The sequence below is a fragment of the Cavia porcellus genome, unplaced genomic scaffold (genome assembly GCF_034190915.1).
Source record: "Cavia porcellus strain 051 isolate PalLab524CR breed Dunkin Hartley unplaced genomic scaffold, mCavPor4.1 scaffold_24, whole genome shotgun sequence".
In the NCBI taxonomy this organism is placed as follows: Eukaryota; Metazoa; Chordata; class Mammalia; order Rodentia; family Caviidae; genus Cavia; species Cavia porcellus.
Window position 1 is genome coordinate 50,530,293 of NW_026947507.1, and position 18,696 is coordinate 50,548,988.

Here is an 18,696-nt window from a genome sequence, read left to right on the forward strand (position 1 = left end):
CACACACCTTGTTAATAATGCTGGGCCCCGTGCAGCCACCCACCTCTGCTCCCCCAGAGCTGGGCCTCTCCCAAGTGCCCCACCTGACCTCTTGGAAGATTTTGCTGGCGTCTGTGTCCTCTGCCACAAACCTGTAATTACCAGGTGCTGAGGGGCTGAGCTGTGCTTGGCTGGCTGTGCGTGGTAATCACTGCCAACCCCTGTTCATTGTTTCCCGGCCTGCCAGCTCATGCAGCCGGATCTCACACAGTCCTCCAAACAACTGCTTGAGGTGGTCGCTGTTATTTTCTGTGTTACGTGAGGGAGGCTGAGGCTTTGGAGAAGCCAGGAGAGGTGGTCATGGTCGTTTGGCTGGTAACTGTGTTGCTAGCACTGAGGCAGGCCCATCTAACTTTCGGGGTGGAGTGGAGTGAGCCGGGTGTGTGTCCCCACTCCTGAAGGTCCTGGCCCCACCAGAGTCCCTGCTGCTGATAGGCAAGCCTCAGCCCTCAGGAGGTCAGTGATGCAGAAAGTCCAGAGCCAGCGGCTGAAGGACAGCTGGAAAATCCTCTGGCCATTTCTCTGTTCTATCATCTGTTCCAGTCTTCTCTCACAGTTCCAACAGCAGAGTCCAGCACCTCTGGATTCACAGCAGGGTGAGCTGGGGAGAGGATGAACAGAAGATGAAGGGTCTGCCCAGGGGCCCAAGGAACTCGCAGCCCAGGGCGCTTCCTCTCCTGGAGGCTCGCAGTTCGATGTACACAGCAGCTCTCCTGGACATCCCTCGCGATTTGGGCCCAGAATGCTGTGGAATTTGCACCCAGCAATGGTGGGAGGCCCTGAGGAGCCCAGCGTTTGTGCTCATTAATAGACTAAGAGTGACTTTTTCTTTGTCCCTTGGCAGCTTCTAGTTTGGAATCTATTAGAAATGGCAAAGGACCAAAAGGAAAGGCCTGAAGGAACACTGCCTCTCTGTTCTCAGCACTCTGACCTTTTCGTTGAAAGGTGAAGACCTTTGATCTGGGGCAGAGAGCCGGCATGCAGGGGGTGCTGGTGGGCTCCTGCTGTCCCAGCTGCTGGGGAGGCTGAGGCAGGAGGGCCGTTGGAGCCCAGCGCTCAGATGGACCCAGCTCCGACAGTGAACCCATGAAAACTCCGCAGGTGTCCCGAGCAGGGCACCTGAACCACTTGCCACCTTTCTGTAGAAAATCCTTTCTCTTTGGAATTTCTGTAACCCGAGGACAGAACCATCAGCCTGCCTTGCAGGGGTTTTCCCTGGCTTCTGACTGGCATCACTGGTCTTACAAGATGACAGTGTTTTGAGCCCCTTATCACAGTGCATGCTGGTGCTTCGGCAGCCAGGTGAGCTGCCGCTGGTCTGTTCACTCTTGTCTTAAGCCCTGATAGCTGTCGTATCGCTAGGCCTAGACTATTGCTGGGCTCCCAGGTGGGCTCCTTACAGCGGATCGTATGGTTTAAAATTAGTATTCAAACTCATGACTTTATGCTTGCCAGGTAGGCGCTTACACCACTGAGCTAAATCCCCAGCCCTAGGGTGCAGGCGTCTGTCTCAATGCGAGACCAACAGTCCTCTAATTACTTTTAAGAATCTACTGTGTTGAGTACCTGTTGAATTAGTTTTCTGTTATCTTAGATGACACTGAATAACTTGCAGCAGATGTTGCTGAATCTGCAAAATGTACTTTAGTAGTTACCATAGTCCATGAAAAGTATGCAGTCCATTTTGGGGACAGCAGAAGCTCCCCTTTTTCTTCCCATTTCTGCCTTCGACATCAGACTGTTTATTCCTACACCTTCACCTCGCACTCATTACCACGATACCTAAACAGACCCTAGTGCCCTGCTGACATCCTTGGTATCCAAAACAGAGCCACATCCCTAAATGACTGAGAAGCAGGGGAAGGACAGAAAAACACTCCCTTTAGAGCTGTCCGGCCAGCTCTGCACTTTTAATTACAACCAACGAAGGGGGGAATCTCCTGTTAGTATCTCTAGAAATATTTTCCCAACCTATCATGCAGAGCAATAATTCATTTAAAATCTAAAACTGTTTCCCACAGTGAAGCCTTCTTGTTGACATTTTTGCACATATTTCTTATTGCTTGCTGGGGAAAGAGTTGCAACCCCTCCCTGCCTCAAAGAAGCTCCTATGTCCACTCAGGCCCTGACCGCACCCTCTCAGGTGAAAGCTGTATGTGCTTTGGTCAGCCTTCCAGACTCTGGACTCCTTTGCCTCGCTGTCTTGGAGGTCTGCTTTCATCCCAACCTCTAACCTAACCTTTAAAAAGCTAAAAAGCTTTGCTTTACCACCATCCCCTCCAATAGGGAACAGGGGTGCCTGGAATTCACCTGCAAGAGACGTACCTTTCCTTACTTTTCCTTATTTATCAGTTCTTTTTCTACCAGAGAGAGTTACAGGGAAATATTTACCCCTGATAAATCGGGAGACTCTCCCTTCTTTCTGACAAAACTAAGATGCATTGTATATGTGGACCAAGTCTCCACCATGAGCATAGTCATTATGTGCTGCAAACCTGAAATGTTAAATAAATTCAAAAAAGAAAGTATTGAGCAACAGAAGAATAACTAGAAATAACAGCTGCCAAGATATAACGCCCCCCAAAGACAACCCAAAACACCAAGGATTGATGTTGGACCCCCACCACCACCATCTAGCACACATCGCATGTGTAAGGTCCTTGACCATGTGTAAGGACCAGAGAGCTCTGGTAGGAGGGAGAGGAGGATGGAGGAGAGCATTTCCTTTAAAATGAAGTGAGTGTCATATTTTATTAATGAATTTGAGCTCAGAATAATATTACCCTGGAGTTTTCTTGTAATGTAAATGAGATGATCTGCTTGCTTAGGGCTAACGTAGGAGACTGGTGTTGAATTTGAGGCATATCCTTCATCAAGTTTGGCCTCCTTTTTCAAGCTGGATGAGAGGTGAATTTGAGTTTGCACATGAATACCGGAGGCATGTGTGGAGGGTAGGATGCCGTGCACAGGAGGACTTCCAGGATTAGCCAGCCGCTGCGGCTATTTTTGGCTGGAATAGGCTTTGTTTTTCCTCATGTGACTTGGGGATGTGTTTAGAGGAGGAAGTTCCTGGAGTCTGTGTATCAGAATGTTAAATATTTGTTTTGTTTTTCCATAACTGTTTGCTTAGCTTTTTTTATTCATAAATGTGTGACTAGTGTGTTTTATGACTTTATTTTGGGAGTTTTGGTGTGGCTTGTAGCCTTAATTAGTGTGTATCCATTGTGTGTTTCCAGTAGAGCCTTAAATAATAACTGAAATGAGAAAATACCCCAAAGCCATAATCTTCTACTGGAAAGGCAGGAGAATTGAGAATCTGAGATTCGTGATAAGTGTTTTGCATCTTTTAGTGGAAACTGGCTTAGCGTTTTGCCCTGCTCTTGAGAGCAGATGCTGAAGTGATAGAGACAAGCAGCTATGGTCATGTGACCTCCCATCAGGTATAAAAGTTCAGGCCTGGACAGCCAGCTCTGGGATAGATCCATCTGGCTGAACCAGAAGCCACCCCGAGGAACTCGCCTGGCCCCTGCCTGCGTAAACAAGTGTAAGCCTCTCTCTTTCTGTCTTGCTTCCGGAAGCCCAGTCTCTCCTCTTCTGGTTCCCTCAACTTACTTCTAGAACAGTGTCTTAAAAATCTCTCCGCTATTCACAGTGAAGTAAAGCCTTCCTTTGTGACACGTCGTGTACAATGTTAATTAACAAGACTGTACAGAATGTAACCCAACAGTGTTGTGGCGACCTGGAGACGCCTGGCACCCCACTGCACAGGGTCCCCCGTGAATACCAGTGTTCACCTTTGGAAGCAGGTGGGTGAGAGTCTACCATAGTGGCCTTGAATTACCAAATAGAACAAAGGTCATCTATGGGGTCACAAAGAGCCCTTCTCCCCTACACACTAGGAGCTTTGCCAAGGAGGGAGGATTTAGATTTGTTTTATCTGAGAACATAAAGACATAAGACAGAGCATTGATGCCATCCGCAGTCATCTCGGGGTTAAATATAGTCGTTGATGCAGAAGCAGACAGGCGGCTGGTTCTCTCACCCATGTGTGTGTCACTGTTTCTGTGTCCTCTGGGGTTAGCCATGTCTGTCTGACCATGGCATTGGCTGTAAATCTGGATCATTCAGTCCTCAACACTATGGAAGAGACCTGCCTCTCTAGCTGAGCGTCAAATTTAATTTGCAGTCATTTGATTAGCATACATAAGGCCAGAATGGCTAATTAGTTTCCCAAATAGCTATGATGAGCAAGGCTGGGAGATACAAAGACTAAAACATACCATCATCTAAAGAAGAAAAAGGCGCTGGATAATGCAGTTAAAATATGGCAGAGTAAAGGTACAATATTTTGAAGTCATCCAATTTTCTTCATTCTTCACAATGCTTACCATGTAATTTTCTGCTCTTCATTTGTTTCTTCAGTTTGCTCTAGATTTTGTCCTAGAGCAGTAATAAGCATAGTCATCATCATAAGATCTGCCAGGCAAATCAGTCTCCTAAGAGATGTCTGGAAAGCCCCTCTGCTGTTGGCATCTTCAGTCCCTGATTGGAGCTAACCTTCTAGAACCATCCATCATGACATGAAGAGGCTGATTCCTCATCGACTTTCTCATTTTACAAACTTGTGGCCTTTCCAGGACATAGGGACTTAGACCTCATTATAGCTGGGATTCTGAAAGGAGTAAACTGGTACAATAAAATTTCTAAACCTAAGAAAATCAGCGAAGCCAGATTGAAATGTGATCTCTCTCAAATATGCAGCCAACCTGGGAATCCTAGCCCGAAAAACCAGCTAGAGTTGTGTAACAACGAGCACTATTTCCTAATAGAGTGGCATTTTCTGCTCTTGACCTGTGGCCCCAGGGCAGTGTTATTGTACCTAGTCAGCAGGTCCTATCCATCACCCTACTTTCCCTGAACGCTTTCGGGACCATCCTGCTGGTACAGGTTGGGCATGGGACCAGGAAGTCTTATTATGTAATAGGACCAGTTTGGGGCGCCCAAACATTATTACACCTGGAGATGAGGAGAAGTCCTGGTCAGATCACGAGCACCAAAATGATCAGTGAGATTTGTGTGCATTCTGGAAGCCTTTAACCATTTGAATTCTTAAAGATCTCCACTTTTCAGGGCATTTAGCAGTTGGTTAACAATTTGACATATTTTTTACTTTCCTTAGGATTCTACTGAGTTTTGGTGTCTATGACTGTCTCCGTGTTAACTGTCAATACACAAATAAGCTGAGCATTGTGTAGAATTGCATAGGATTGTCTCCTTTTGCAGTCAGGAGGCAGTCATCTTAGTATATATAGATGAATGAGAAATGAAGGGAAATTATTTCGTGTGATTGTTGACCTGTATCTGTAATAATCATGTCTTGTTCATCTGTACCCTAAGCCAGGTTTTAACTAGCCAGGAATTTCACATCAGTGATTAGAATCAATTTTAATCGGCGTGCAACTATTTGGATTCTTACCTAGCCAGCATGTTTTCTGAAAAGAAGTAGAAAGAGAAAGAAAAAAAGAGTCTCAGATTTAGTTTCATCCTCTATAACCTCAGAAGCATTCTCAGAGGACAATTCTTGATAAAAGCCTGAAATCTTTCTTTATTCAGCTGATTGGAACACTCTTAAACTGAACTTTACAGATATAATTAATTTCTGGTTTTAGGAACATTATTAAGTGAAATCAAACTTTGGAAAACAGTGCTTACTATTAATAGTAATGATTCTTGTTCTTCATATTTTAAGAAAGACCACAAATGTTTTTGGGATAGACTGCAATATGTTCTTCATAAACTTAAGTATAATTACTATGGTATTATGAAATATTGCATGTTTTAGGACAATTTATAATGCAATTTTGGATGCAGTTTATGTTAGGTATAGTAGAATCAAGTATACAGAAGGCAAAAGAGTCAATTTTTTAAACCCAGTTAAGGCACACAACTTGTTATTCTAGTGGTTTTGGTAGCTTGGTAGTATTCTTAGAAGCAAAGAGGAAGAAGAGAAGGAAAAAGGCTCTCAAGAGTAACAGTGTGACCTCAGCTTGGATGGAACAGACTGAGGGACACATCATGTGACAGCAGGCTGGGTTTGAGCTTTGGCGGGAAAATCGTGCCAATCTAGCTGCCTCTTCACTGCCAGCAGCCAGATGAACGTAGGTTGCTCACAATTGGGCTAGAGGCAATGGGTGCCTGCCTATGTGTTGTTTGTCAACTGGGTTCTGACGCCATGAAGGTAACATGTTCAAAATATTTATTGGCGGGTTGTGGAGATCAGGTGATGGGGAAGAATACAAGCAGGAAGAAATCTGCTATAGTTTCAGCAGCCTGAGTTTGTAGTGATGAAAGCCAAGTTATTCTCTTCACAGTGAAAGCTCAAAGAGAAAAAAAAAAAACTCAAAGAGATCCACACGTGGCGGTTATCATGGAAACGGTGTTCAGAAGATGTGACAGGGAATTAATTTGACAAACGATTGAGCATATCCTGTTAAGAGTTTGGGAGACAAAAGCCCTACCTCACTCTTCCCAGCAGGAAGGCCACTGCCACCATAGTTCCAGACCTTACCCTTCAAACGACCTTGACCTACTGAAGCCCTCATCTGAGTGAGCAGAGGGTTTGATAAGGACCTTGAACAGGACAGGGCAGGTTTTAGTTCCTGTGCAATTCCTGCATGCAGGGTTGTGGCCAAGCCAAAATTGTGGAGCTTCGTACCTAACAGATTTGGAGATGATCTGAAAATGTGAGAAAATCTAAGTACGTTCCACGCAGACACCAAGTCATTCTGCATAAGGAACTTGAGGGTCGGAGGACTTTGGCATCTCCATGATTCTTAGACCCAGTTTCCCAAGGGTATGTAGGATGGCACCATGTCTTGGTTACTTTTCTGTCTTTGCTAGGACAAAATATCTGACACCCAAAATGAAGAAAGGAAAGTTTTATTTAGCTCCACTGTTTGTGGAGGTTTCAGTCCATAGTCAGCTGGCTCCAAGGCAGGGTGACATGGCACAGGGGAAACATTTCAAAGCAGCAGCCAGAGCAAAAGGGGGAGTAAGCCTCTGTCCCTTATATTGTACTCAGGCCACCACCCATCTCCTGGGGCAGATGCAGCAGTCACAAAATCTCTGTGCCCTCCTCCTGCACAGGCTGAGGATGTTTACAAAATAAGGACCCTGGCTCCTGCTGAGTCTCTCAGTTAAATTTCTAAACCTCTCAAGTTGACACAATGTATCAACCATAACACTCTGTATATCATATATATATAATATATATGCTATATAATGTATGCATAATACAACTCAGAAATATATGTGTATGTGTATGGTTTTAAAATTAAGATGCCAAAGACTTTATATTATTATTTTATATACCATCATGTGCTAATTAGTTGTAAGCCACTATTGATTACAGGAGGTACCTTGATTTCTGAGCTGTTAAATTCAAGGAGATGTGTATTCTTCGGTGTACAGGAAAGCGTCTGCACTGATGAGTACAAGTGTGTTCATAATGGGAAGGTGAAGGATGCTTTGTTTCTTGTGAAGCCTGTGTGTGCAAATTTCCACTGTCACTGTCTCTGCCCCGTGCTGACTCCTGTCAAAGGCTAGAGGTCAGTGGAACCCAGACCTGCTTTGAAATCCCTTGGAGTGTCCTGGATCAGTGTTCAAGCCTTGGCTTTAGGGTGCAAAGTGTGAAGTGCTGTTGTTGTTGCTGGCATTTGAAACCTCTGCCACAACTCCAGGGTTCATAGGAAATATAATTCTGTAACAGAGTAGATAGAAGATACTAGGAAGTGAATGAAAAGCAGTTCAGGGCTCCAAGTGTGTGCAAACATTGAGATTGTTGTGGTAGGTGTTATGGTTTGTGTCTAGATGTCCCCCCAAAGCCTCATGTGTCATAGTGATTTGTCAGAGGTGGCTGGAACTAAAATGTGAGATGCTGGGACTAAGAATGTGTGATTAGTAACTCGGCCCCTTATGGCTATGATTAAGGGTGTGCATGCCACATCCACCCTAGGGCAGGTACCTTGCACACAATATAGGGAACAGAAAGAGGCTGTCCTGTCTCCGCTTGTTGCTTTTGCTGTCTTCCTCTGCACTGAACAGTTGTCTCTCTGCTATTTGCCACTCTGCCTTGGAATCAGCCAATTATGGATGGAAACCTCCACAAACTGCAAGCTAAATAACGCCTTCCCTCTTAACTTTGCATTTGGGTATTTTGTTTTAGCAACAAGAGAAAGGTAACTAAGACAATAGGTTTAGTCAAAGTGCAGAACTTGGGATTCCAAGAAATAAACTTGTTTTATAACTTTAATTTCTACTCTTCTAGAATTGACTTGCATTAGATTTGGTGTTGTTGGTGTTGTTATTGTTTTGCACACTTAGAGATAACCATAAATTCAACAGTAATGGGATTAGTTTGACAGCTATTCTTTAGAGAATATTATAGATGCTTTAAAGTTTCATGTTACAAGCATTCCTGAGGTTATTTTTACCAAACATTATGAAGAAAATATAATTGAGTAATGAATATTACAGTCTTAAATCTCCTACTTAAGAGGCGATGTATTGTCATTTAAGCTGCTTTCTTACATTCCTTCTTTTATTAAATTTTAGAATAACTTTGCATTCTTTTTGAATGTGTATGCTTCTCTCCTCTTGCTTGTTTAAAGAGCTGGATGTATTTAATTCCCAAATACAATACAGGATTGGTTTAGTATTTAAAATGAATCTGTAACTTTTCCAAATTCAACAGCTATACATCCTCTGGCCACTAATCCTGTCCAAAGGTTCAAAATCACAGTTTGTGATTGCTCATTTTAATTTATAACTGTCTGTAAAATTTCAATCATGACTATGACTGAAATGTGTGACCATGACTGAAACGCCCTAATGCATGGGGTGTTTGACAGGATTGTTAAAAGTATGTAGAGACCAACTGCGCCTGCTGCCACAGGCCTGTAATCCCAGTCACTTGGAAGGCCAAGGCAGGAGGGTCCTGAGGGAGACCCCATCTCCAGTAAAAAATAAAAAAAGATGAGAATGTAGTTTAGTGGCAGAATATCCTTGGTTTCTAACCCCAGCACTGCAGTTAATAAATGAACAGTGTGTGGTACCAACGGGTCATTTCCTTCAAAGTCGAATAAAGCGCTTTAATGTAAAGCTCACCTCCTTTCACAGTTGCTAACATTTCATTTGCTGTCTTTCACTTGGGTGTAAGATGGGAGCCCTGGAGTAGGACAATGACATCTCCCCAGAGGTCTATGTCAGAGATGGATCCCTAGTGCAGCCCTGGGGACAGCTGAGGTGACTGGGTCTTTGGGCCCCATCCTCCTGAGTGGACTATCGCTGCTTTGTGCAAGTGGACTGGTTTTCACCACAAAACAGGTTCCGGGTTCCACCTGTTCCTTCCTCTCTCATGAGTGCTGTCTTCCTCTGCCTTCTGCCAGGGGATGGCACAGCAAGAAGACACTGCCAGGTGCAAGTCCTTCAGCCCGTGGCCTCTTCACTGCTGACCCTATAAGAAAAGAGTCTGGTCTTTCTAAAACCTCAAACCTCAGGCACTCTGATTCTGCAGCAAAAAAGGCAAAGCCTGAGTTTTGGAGCTGGAGAGATCTTATAGAGTCCAGGAGCTTGGAGCTGAGGCTGGGTGCTCAGCAGCGAGGCTGAGACCAGACCAGATTTCTCAGTGGATCTGCACACATGCATGAAGTGGAGTCTCTTAAATGGCCAGTTGTACACATGGTGAAAGTGGGGACACTGCAGCATTTGACAAGCATTTTAAAACTACCTGCCACCCCGTGCACTCCCTTGGCCAATGGAGTAGTGCAATTCCTATATTATAGTCACACCTTTGATAATTCATTGTCTTGATAAAGACAATTCTATATATTTTATTGCTTGGAAATAAGAGTAACATAACAGTCATGAAATGAAAAATACCCCTGTAGCAAAGTTGCACTTTATTCTCACTGCCTCTTGGGGTACATACAGGTGCCTGATTTAATATAAACCATCTCTGACCTAGATGTCCATCCCAGCCTTCAGGCAGTGGGAGGAAAATATTGTGTTGGTCCCATTGGACTTAGTTACTTTTCTCATTGATGAGACAAAATATCTGACATCCAAAGTGAAGGGGGAAAGGTTTATTTAGCTCACAGTTTGCGGAGGTTTCAGTCCATAATCAGCTGGCTCCAAGGCAGGGTGGCATGGCAGACGGACCACCACTCATGGTGATGGAAGACAGCAAGAGCAGGCAAGGGAAGAGGAGCAAGTCTCTGTCTGCCCCTTGCACTGTATGCAGGCCTCACCCTTTGTCCCAGCACTGGACAATGAATCAATCACAAACTAGATACAGCTGCCTCTGAGCCCCCACATGACTGCATGAGGCTTCAGGGGGACATCCAGACACAAACCATAGCAGTATGCAAAGCAATCATTTTCGAAGCCCCCTTAACTAATGCTCAGTTGCTTGGTAAAATGTTGGCTCTGGTTTGATTTTCACTTCCCCTTTTCTTCATCTCAACCAAAGAGACTTATGGCACAACTGTGATACAGCGGCAGAAAGGAGCCACATGGGCTTTTGTGTTTCCTTTGTCTATTCAGGCCTAGGGGACCTGGTGACCTCTGAAGCTAAGGATTTCTGTAGTTGTCACTTACAAGCTTGTCTCCTTCAGCTGAGTGGTGGTGTGGGAAACTGAGCTGGCTCAGCCTCACTTTGGTTCTCCCTGCGTGGAGATTCCCTTGCCTCCTCCATTCAGATCTCTGTTATTGCCCCAGCCCCTGCTTTAGGGGCATCAATGCCTTACTGGGCAGCAACCATCTTCCCAGACCCTGGAAGTGCTGGACCCTCGCCATGACTAGCTGACTGCAGAGGAGTGAGTTGAGGGACTGAGGAGGATGAGTTGGGCTGCCCAGCTGCCCTGCACCTGCCGCGTTTGTGGTCCTGTGCCTGTGGGCCAGGTTAGTGTGGGGTTGGCGAGGTGTCGCTTGCCAGAGCTTTGAGGCAGAGACAGGAAATAGGCACTGGGTGGAATACTCAGTAAGGTGCCTTATTCCAGAGATCAGTGCCACATTGCTGAAAGATGGGTAGACTTTAGGGTTTATGGATCCCCTGGGAGCAACAGCAGTAGGAAGTCAACTCAGGCCCAGGCTGGAGGAGAGGATGGGGTCCTTAGGAGTGGACAAGAGCCGAGCTGCAGAAGAGGGCATGGTGACCAGTGGACGGTGAAAACGGAAGCTGCCAAATGCAGCCCAGCAGGGTATGAGGTGGTCAGTGGCAGTGCCCACCATGCTCCTCTGCCCTCTGATGTCCCTGGGGTACCCAGGGGAAAGGAACAGAAGGTTGAAGGAATCATATGACATCACCCTTAGTTCAGTCTCCTAGGCTCAGAGGAGGGCAAAGTGTGGGTCTGTGGGACAAGCAGAACCTCCAGCAGGCGCCTCTGCAGTCTGACACGTGGCTTCCTTGCTGAGCCAAAGCCCAAAGCAAGAGATTACACACGTGCCTCTCGTGGCCTCTCGTGGCCTCTCTGTCCTGGTACACTCCCCCTTTTCCCTTGCTTTACCCCCCAGGTGTGGAACAGGAGGCACCTACATCCTGGTATGTTCTGGTGCACTGTGTTCCAAGAGGAAAAGACAAATATGTAGGACAGCACCTCCTAAGAAAATTGATTGTTTTACAAAACTATTGTATTGCCAGCAAATCCAAATTTAAATGCCAGCATTGATATATTACTCTTTCCCTTGTATTTCTTTTACTTTTTTTCTGCCACCTCAAGGAGCCTTAGACTGACTAGAAATATATTACATTCTTTGGGAGGCTATAGAAAATAGAACACATTAACATTTATTAAAAATGATTACTCTCAGTCCCTGACTCTAGCAGTATGCTATTATAATTTGTATGAAAATTTAAAATTTTTGTAACATTTCTACCTATATCGCCTTATGCAGTGGCACTGAATCTTAACCACAATCTTGTAAGGTCATCACCTGACAAAGGGGATAATGGAGGTCCAGTGTTCTCTGCTAGCTCATGGCTACACCACAGCTGGAATTGAGATCGTCTGGCTTTCATTTCAGTGCTGTTTTGCTCTGTGCAGCCTCAGGGAGATGCCGAGTGTCCCACTGGAAAAGAGAACTAACACTGTGATGTTACCTCATACACGCTGGCACCTGCCAAACACTGATTGATTCCTGAGCAGTTCTGTCCATTGATAATTGTAGTCTTTAAAAATATGCTATTAATCTTCTTCAATATCTGCTTCCATGGTAACTAGATATTTACATAATTATTTTATTGCCTGCTTCACATTATCATCTATTACTGGATATCTTGTTCAATTTCCTTTTTTTTTCCCCCTGATTTGGCTCAGTTTCATTGTGAATAAACTTTTTCATCCAACTCCTCTTCCTACCTGCTCCTTGATTCAGTGATTACCTTCAGCCTCATAATGTGGTGACTGCTTCCCTAACCAGTGACCCTAACATTTTCTGCAGAACTGGGCAGGCCTCGTGTTCATGTTGTGTGTGTTAATGAAGTGTTTTCGCTGAACCACTCCATTGGGACCCCATGCGCCAGGAAGCAGCAGGGGAATACACACATGAGCTGAAGAAGAGAAGGAAGGAAACCCAGACTGACCAGCAGCCTAGTCTAGGTGGTTTCTAGAAGAGGTGATTCCTGGCAGGGAGATCTTGGAAGCTTCCCGAGGTCTCCAAGACTGGGATATGGGATACATCAGAGCTGACCACTGCAGATGACCTCGTTTTATCTCCGGTTTATTTCCAGCCTCCCCTCAGCTAAGTATAATCGGTTCCCCACTCAGGGGTTATCCATTATGTAGGATTTAAAATTTGATCTCTTCTCTAGCGTTTACTCTAAATTGACTACAGATGTTGATGTCTTGCAGAGTCAGTACCTGGAACTTTTGTGTCTATCCTGGACTGTGTGTTCTCCAGGAAAGGCTAACAGTTCAGGTTCTAGTGCAGTGCAAACAGCATTGAAAGTCCCCGGGCCAGGCTGAGTTGGGGAGAAGACCCCAGCATCTTGTGTTTTCCACCAGAGTGTCTTTCATTCCCCAGTGCAGGGCAGTTTAACTTTCTGGCTAAGCTGGGAGTGCTTCTGATTCCTGGTATAGACAGTTTAAGTAGGCCAATATAAATGTACAGGCTTACTGCAAAAATAAGACAGTATTTCCTGCTTTAAAGATTGTACTGAGTAGGGGCTGAGGATTTAGCTCAGCGGCATAAGCTCCTGCCTTGTAAGCAGGCAGTCGTGAGTTCAATCCCTGGTACCCATAAAAACTAAAAAGATTGTACTGAGTAGTTACAGTTTGTACTGAAAGTCTGTTCTCTAGTTTCTCTCAATTTGCTGGTATTTGCACGAAACTGGTACAGTCTTTATGAGAGATAGATTGGCATGAGTTTCATCCATGTCCTTTGAATAATTTAATGTACAAGATATCACCAAGGTTTTTACCAGTTAGTTTAAGAGATGATCATTGCACCTTCCCAATAAGTAGGGCACATTATCAATCATCTGTAAGACAAAACTCTGCAAATCACTAAAAACATACAAAGGTAAATATGTGTCTTTAAACACTAACGACTGTTCTTGATATCCTTTTTGCATAAATAAATCAGCTGTGCCATGGTAAATGTCATATGTGTATACAGAAAACTACGTGAAAGTAAGACCAAAATAATGACTCCTGCATAGTATTGTATAATTAATAGCAGCTAAGAATTTTATTTTTACCATCTTTTACAATGAACAGGTATTAGTTATGAAGAAGCAAGTTACTTGGCATTGAAATTGACCTGTGAGGTTCCAAGGATCTAGTGACCTTGGACTGAGTATGCGCCTGTGTGTTAGCAGAGATGTGGGCACTAATGGTCCATGGCTGACTCAGAAGGATGCAGGACTGGGAACTTGGTTTGGCCTCCAATGTCCTATATGAGTTTCAGCCAAGGCTTAAATAAAAGAGACAAGTAATATGTTTCAGGGACTCTGGGAAGGCCAGAACTCTCTTGGAACTAAGAAAGGACTTTTCTGGATCCCCTATTTTGACTGAGTTTCAGACAGAGGAAAGGGGTGGCTGAGGCAAAGGCGGGAAACTGAGCAGGACCTCGGGAGCTTAGATGGAAGACTCCCCAGAAGTGAGTTCTGCCTTTAAGAGAACCATCCTGTCGCTGAGGTCAGTGGTGACAGCAGGAGCCGAAAAACCGCAGCTGCGGTCTCACCCTAAGAATTGGAGTGAGAGCCAGGTGACCTCAGCTGTGACTATGTCTTGCTCTCTGAGATGTCACAGTGTCATGAACTGATACAGGCATCTCCTGTGACTGTTGTCCTGGAGGGTTGTGTTAGTGTGTGCCAGCTGCTGCTCTCTGAGCAAGTCACCTGGGCCTGGGGCACACTCGTAGGTAAACAGAAAGCCAATTGGCTAATTTAGTTCCTGCTCATAGCCACTTTGTAATGGTCTCCATCGAGGTGGATGTGCGGGACTTGGGATGGTGGCAGCATTTGGAGAACCTGTAGACGTGGAGCATGATATTCGGATCTGGTAGGATTTTTTTACTTTTAAATTATGATCAGTCCGTGTTTGCAGTCCATAAGGATCACATCCTGGAGTTGGTGGAAGCACATAACACACCTTAATCCTTTCAAATCCTCTTTCCTGTCCTTCCTTTCATCTCTAGATCCCTTTCCCATTTGTAAAAGATCTGTCTACCTGTGTCATATCATCTATCTTTTATTTTGCTCTTTAAATAATTAATACTTTCGGTTTCTGATACTTTAAAAAATGTAACATTTAAATTTGTGTGTCTGACTTATTGCACTTACTGTTGTGGTCTCCGGGTTGCATCCCTTTTCCTGGAAATACTTCAGATTTGTCCTTCTTTCTAGCAGGGCAGTGCTCCATAGTATTATTTATTCATCTATTGACAGACATGGAAGTTGTGTCACCTTTCTTTATTAACTTTAGGAAAAATCCATTTTAATTGTGTCTTAGTTTTCTTGTTGCTGAGACAAAAATACCATAACAATTAGTTTTATTAAGTGATAAATATACAAAAGAAAAGAATCCTTAAAAGGATGCAGAAAAGGTCCATGCACAGAACTTTGGGGTCCCAGACACAAAGCAGAGCCGTGAATCCTACTGGGATTCCTTGAGGGTCGCTTGTTCCCACCTCCTTCCTCAGAGAAAACCATGCTCCTGATTGTGCCTCCATTGCCTTTGCTTTGGGATTATTTTCCCTAAACAGTATTTTACTTAGTCTGCATAGTTTGGTGCTTCATGTAAGTAGACTCCTACTTTATCAGGGGAATCCTACTTCCCCTGAGTTTTCCCCCTCAGTTTCTTATTTCTGAGTTACATGGTTAGCTGTCGTCCCATCCACTCACTTAGCTGTTGAAACGTCTGCTGGGCAAATGCACCACACCATGCACAAGCTCTGCCCTGACTATGAACTTCATTCTGTACAGCTTTTCACGTATTGCTATTAGGAAAGGTTTCCTTAGTTTCCTGGGACCTCATGTGTAAAGTGGCTTGAGAAAATACTGGGGTGCAGAACTCTTGCACTGTGGAGTATGTGAAAGCCCTCTTCTGTGTCCAGCTTTCTTTGTTGATGCGGAGTTACTTTCCAAATTGTTTAAATTTACATTCTCAACAGCAGTGGCTGAGCGTGGAGCTCTGTGTAATTGCCGACTTAGAACGTTTTGTTCACAGCAAGTGAGGAACAAGTCCATTTGTGTTTCCCTGGAGAGCCATGAAGGTGGGCAGGTTTCCTTTAACCATCTGTGATTTTTTTTCCTATAAAAAAAATCTGTTTGGATCTTTTCACCTATTTTTATGTTGCCTTATTTCTGTCTTTTAAGATTGATCTATACATTCTGCCTATCCTAGGAAGAAATCCTTTGAAAGATATCTGCCCATGGGTGCCGGTCATCTCTTGCATGGCACAGGGACCTTCTTCATCTGCCCACACTTCTTCCCAGAGGTTCATCAGCGTAAACTGCGTCGCTTTCTAAAATGCTCCTGGCTTTGTCCCAGTGAATGGTGTGACGTTGTCCAAATTAGTTTTGCTGTATATAACTGTTTATTCGAGGACCTTTTATTAGAAGGCCTCCCTGTCCCCACAGCTGTGTCACACGTCATGCATTGGGTGAAGTTTCCACAATTGGGTGAAGTTTCCACAAGTGTTTGGCTGCTGTGCTTTCCGAACCTGCAGGCCTGTGAGTCTACCAGACACCATGAGTCCTTCCTGGAGAATCTTAAGATTTGAGGTTAGAAGGCATTTTTCTCATGTCACTATGCAGGTTTGTTTCACTGTGATGGTGTCAGGAACCCAGACCCTCCCTGTCTTTCTGTCTCCTGGAATGGTTTGTCCCTGGAGTTTCCCCTCAGCTGAGCTGCTCCAGGGTCCTAGTACTAACCGCACCTGACCAAAGAGTCTTCCTATTTGGAATTCGGGTCTCCCCCATGTTTGGACCACCTAAGAAGTGTGCAGTCAGGTGACGAGCTCACTTCCGGTCTCAGCTGGGGTCGCCTTGTTAGGGGCGGCAACCTGCCTTAGAGATCCAGGGGGGAGTAACACATCCATTTCAGTCACTGACTCTGGACATAGCCCTGTGGGGACGCAGGGGCCTCCATTGAGCTCTTCTCTTTCAGTGGCCATGGGCTTTGTTCTCTGTCCTGTGTACCCTAAGAACCAGGAGAAGCAAGTGACCCTGAAAGCTGGCAGTGTGATGCAAATTACAGTCCAGGAAAGCTTGCTCTGTATACCTCACCAGCTTCCCACTTCTCACTTAGCTGTCCGGCTTCTGGGTGTGCTTTGCTTTGCCTGTGGCTCATCTCACATTTAGGAAGTTTTCTTTTTCTTTTTTTTTCTGAACTTTTTCGTTGTCTTCCAGTGGGAGAGTCAGAGTATCTAGTCCTCTGGGCTGTGGAAATAGAAGCTGGTTAAAGTCACTTTTAAAATTGTGCATCACTCAGCTTTCCCACTGCTGAATGACATGTCTGATACCCACAGCCTGCAGGAGGAGAGGTTTAATTTGCTCAGTTTCAGTCCACAGTCACGGGTTCCAAGGCAGAGACACTAGGGCAGAAGGTCGTAGTGGAGCAAAGCTCTGCAGCTGGAGGCAGAGCAGGAGAACAGGGCTAGAAGGGAAAGACAAGGGACAGACGAGACACAGACGCACGGCCAGCCTCCATGACCCGCCTGTGCTACCTGAAAGCACGTTCCACCCATCACCAGGGTGAAATGCCACCCCAGCACCACCAAGCACATTATGTTTTACCAATTTTGCCTAAAGGTTTGCTGGAGACAGAGCCGCTGCAAGGAAGAGATGAGGACACAGTAGCCAGCACTGACTTCTCCAGCATGCTCTCCGAGGAGGAGAAGGAGGAGCTGAAGGCAGAGTTAGTTCAGGTATGTTCAGCTCTCTGCTTGCTGCCGTTTCTCCTCTGGACCTTGAGTGTTATGATTACCAGGATATAGGTCCCGTATTGCAACTGTGTTGTCTTTCATATCATGAAATGTGATAAATGAATGCATTGCAAGACGATTCTTGTGTTTCAGAATATTTTCAAAATACTAATTGTTCATTATCTGCTGGTTACAAAATAAATATTTGTGCTGCTTAATCAACAATAACAATCATGTGGAAATGTGCATAGTATCAGAATCTGATGGACTGATAAATCCCTCACAGACCTGATGGAGTTAGTTTAAAACCAAGGCATGGGTGCAGGCTCCTTTTTAAGGGTCAGCCTCAGTGGGTTGTAGACCAGCTCCACACTTTCTTACAGCACCAAATCCACATCAACTCTGGGGTCTGAAAGCCAATTCTTACTCTGTGCTTAAACGTCACTCATTCTCTGGGAAAGTGCACAGACGTCCTCTATGACGGACCAGCCACCAAAGAATGCCTTGATTTCTTTGGGCTCTGGGGTCCCCATGCTTGTATTTGTCTATGTATGTTTGCTTTTGTTTGTTCTGTATTTTCTATATGTTCCATGATGAGCAGAGATTACTTTTTTTTTTTTTTTTTGAGATTACTTTTATAACTAGAAAGCAGCATTGGTTTTAAAGGAATGCCCCCTAGATATATGACAAACACATATGGCAGAGTTTCAGATTCTTGTCTGTTGTGGCCGGGAATAAGCATACAGCAAGTTGCATTGCTAAGCTTTCTGGAGCCTGACTTCTGAAGGTAACCCCAGGCTGTTTGTTACTGGGTTCGAGTGCCAGGATTGGTGTATTTGCCCTTCACTCAAATTGGCCTGCGAAGCTTTCTGTCTCTTCTTTCTGGGTTCCTAGGAGATGGAGAAATGCGTGCATTGCCAAAAAAGCAGCGTGACCTCCGCTGGCACTTGGACACGGCTGTCTGCTCCCAGGCCAGTGAGGAGCAAAGTGCATTTTCTCCGCAGTTCTTCCTCTTCTTATTTCCCTTCCTCGCAGGCCTCCTGCGCTTTATACTCACTCTCTCCCTATCGTTTTACAAGCTCACACCCATGTGTGCCTGCATGCACACAGAAAATCGAGTCCTTTACTTAGTATAGGGAACACAGAGCCATCCCAGAAGATCTGTGACATCCTTGAGATGCTCCATTCCCTGGACACGCTCTGCTGGGACCCTGGGCCAAAGGAAAGAGG

The 18,696-nt window shown here is 44.9% G+C and overlaps 1 protein-coding gene across 2 annotated transcripts in view; it reads left to right on the top strand.

The window, feature by feature from the left end:
* Tpd52l1 (TPD52 like 1) overlaps positions 1–18,696 on the top strand; it is a 63,173-nt gene that overhangs the window by 24,621 nt on the left and 19,856 nt on the right. For both annotated transcript variants that reach the window (XM_005008138.4, XM_003479724.5), the window contains exon 2: positions 17,354–17,469. In XM_005008138.4, the coding sequence (XP_005008195.1) occupies positions 17,354–17,469 (116 nt within the window). The remainder of the gene's footprint in view (positions 1–17,353; positions 17,470–18,696) is intronic.